The sequence below is a fragment of the Lolium perenne genome, chromosome 7, assembly GCF_019359855.2.
Source record: "Lolium perenne isolate Kyuss_39 chromosome 7, Kyuss_2.0, whole genome shotgun sequence".
Lineage (NCBI taxonomy): Eukaryota > Viridiplantae > Streptophyta > Magnoliopsida > Poales > Poaceae > Lolium > Lolium perenne.
The window spans coordinates 48,084,395-48,086,946 of record NC_067250.2 but is presented as its reverse complement, the minus strand read 5'-3'; the positions used below and the strand labels follow the sequence as shown (position 1 = coordinate 48,086,946).

General features: G+C 55.0%; 1 protein-coding gene across 1 annotated transcript; it reads left to right on the top strand.

Annotated features, from left to right (window-relative positions):
* The first annotated feature begins 1,234 nt into the window (after nt 1–1,234).
* LOC127313295 (17.6 kDa class I heat shock protein 3-like) lies at nt 1,235–2,045 on the top strand. The gene is made up of 2 exons (XM_071823887.1): nt 1,235–1,422; nt 1,485–2,045. The coding sequence occupies exons 1-2, from the start codon at nt 1,235–1,237 to the stop codon at nt 1,777–1,779; spliced, it is 483 nt and encodes a 160-aa protein (XP_071679988.1). The 3' UTR covers nt 1,780–2,045.
* Nucleotides 2,046–2,552: the final 507 nt, after the last annotated feature.

The window sequence follows — 2,552 nt, the reverse complement described above, 5'->3', positions numbered from 1 at the left end:
CACGTTAATGGCGATGTCTCGTCCGCCGAGCGGCCGCCGCCCGCCTCTGCCAACGAAGTTAATGGCACTGCCATGCGTGTCGCACCCCTCGGTTGCCTCCGGCGTATAAAAAGAGGGGCGCGCTCTCGGTTAGCTGCCTAAACTCATCTCCTCTCTACAAAACCTAGCCGCTGCATAACCTCCACTGTAGCGTCACTCCCCACAAGCCCGCGAGGGAATCCTTGGCTGGTCCAGGTGGCCGGCGTGCTGGAGCAGCATCACCCCGCCGCTAGTCGTCGCATGCGCCGTCGTCGTCTTCAGAGGATGCGAGGTGTTTCGAGTTCATCCTCTACATCAACGAGGATCCCCTCGGTATCAAGCGGTTGACGGACAAGTTCGTCGAGTTTGTCGACGATGCCGAGCCAGATGCGGCTTCTGTCGGTGGCCTGTCGATGTCTTGTTCGACTGGTAGCACACCGGGTGGGACAAGTTCGCCCGCGCCCACAACCTCGAGGCCGGTTGCTTGGTCACCTTCCTCTACGAAGGAGACATCGAGATGATCATCAAAGTGTTCAACGAGACATCCTACCGTAGTCACTACCACACGAACGAGTCCGGCGAGTACACCGACAGCTAGTGATTTTCGAGTGTTCTTTCTTTGCAGCGAAGATAGCCACCGGTCAATTGAAGCCACTAGTTAGGTTTTCTTATTTTGCAATTCTGAAACCATGTTCCAAACTATATACTAGTAGTTTGTGTAATATTTCTATCTATGATTAAATGAAAAAAATAGGTAGAACTATTTATGCGTCGGCACGCTGGAGACACCTCTAACGCAAACGGGCGGTCAAAAATAATTATTTTTGTATCCGCAGGGACGACGTCCAGACACGGGTCCGCTTTCATCATCGTCCTATATAAATCGTTCAGTTGGAGATGCCCTTACGTCTCCAAGTGGCAGCCCAGCCTGACGTCCACTAGCGTGCATGAGTGCATGCTCGCCAGATGTCCATGCGGTGCCAGATCGAGCAACCTCCTCGCATGCCAAGCAACACGAGTCCTCGTCGTGGCACAACACATGCGCACCCAAATGCGCCACGTACGCAGCGCTGCACCGGACGTGGCAAGCGGATGACCCACGCGCGCGGCCATGCGGCCCGTACGTTGCATAAAATGCCCATCTTCAAACACGCCGGGTGGGTATAGCTCTGCTTTGCCTGCGTGCGCGCGCCCAAGCACTGAAGCCGCGTCAACGATGTCGCTCATGCCACGGTTCGGTGGCCGCGGTGACCCCTTCTCTTCCGACCTGTTTGACCCCTTGGGCGCCTCCTGGCCCTGGGACGCCGTGCGCCGCGGCGGCGACGACGCCACGGCCGTGGCTCGCACCAAACGTGGACTGGCACGAGAACGAGAAGGAGCACATCTTCTCCGCCGAGATCCCCGGTACGTTTGTGCTCCGTATCTTTCTGTCATGGAGAAGAGTGTGTCCATCTATCTGATTGATGTTTGCTGCTGAACGAGCGCGTAGGGGTGAGGAAGGAGGACGTGAAGGTGGAGGTGGAGGACGGGAACGTGCTGAAGATCAGCGGGCAGAAGACGCGGGAGGAGGAGCACAAGGACGACGCCTGGAACCGCGTGGAGCGCAGCTTCGGGTCCTTCATGCGGCGGTTCCGGCTGCCGGAGAACGCCAAGGCGGAGGGGATCAGGTGCACCATGCAGGACGGCGTGCTCAGGGTCGTCGTGCCCAAGGATGAGGACGCGCAGAAGCAGCGCAACGTCCGCTCCATCGACATAGCCTGAACACCGCACGCGCAGCCCAGGCGCGAAGGGGCCTTGCTATACATGTTACTGTACTGCTACTACTATGTTATGTATGGTGTGCATGGGTGTCTGTGTTCTGTCTTAGTTGTTCTAGTAGCCGGTATGCCACCCGTATACGGCTCGTCGGCTCCTAGTATGCGCCATGTACGCAGCTGCGTGTCAGCATATATATGTATCGTGTAGCACTGTGTGCCTTAGTCTAATGTGATCCCTCTTGCGTGATTCTTGGGTGGATGATCGTTGTGCAAGCAGAAGCAGATGATGCCCAGCAAATGCTACTACCCCGTTTGACCAAAAATTGTCTCAATTTTACCGAAATTTAGATGTATCTACAACAAAGTTGAGATAATTTTGGTGGACTAGACGGAGTACTAGTTAAACTTTGAGTTAATAACACTGTGCATACATAAACTTGTCTATTATGTGCAAATTCATACATAAACTTGTAAGCGGTGATAAACTGGTCCATTAACTTGTGATGGATGTGCAAAACTGGTCTAAATTGACGTAGTGCATACACGTGGCGTTATTTATCTTCAGAAAACTACTCCATATTTTTTCGTTTGCACCGGTGACCTTCCGATGTTGGTTTGTTAATATCGCCGGCCAGGATTCCGCCGCCGCGTCCTTGGCGACGGGGCCGGCGAGGAGCACGACGTAGAAGTCCTGGCGCCGATGACCTTGTACCTGATCCCCAGGTGCAGCGCCCTATACCCCGCACGGCGAAGGCCTTGCCGGGCGACGACGACGGC

Bases quoted from the DNA above. Each gene is read 5' to 3' on its own strand.
- LOC127313295 (XM_071823887.1), top strand. From the start codon at position 1,235: ATGTCGCTCATGCCACGGTTCGGTGGCCGCGGTGACCCCTTCTCTTCC. The intron at 1,423-1,484 runs GTACGTTTGTGC...ATCTGATTGATG, and splicing joins CTTCTCCGCCGAGATCCCCG to TTTGCTGCTGAACGAGCGCG.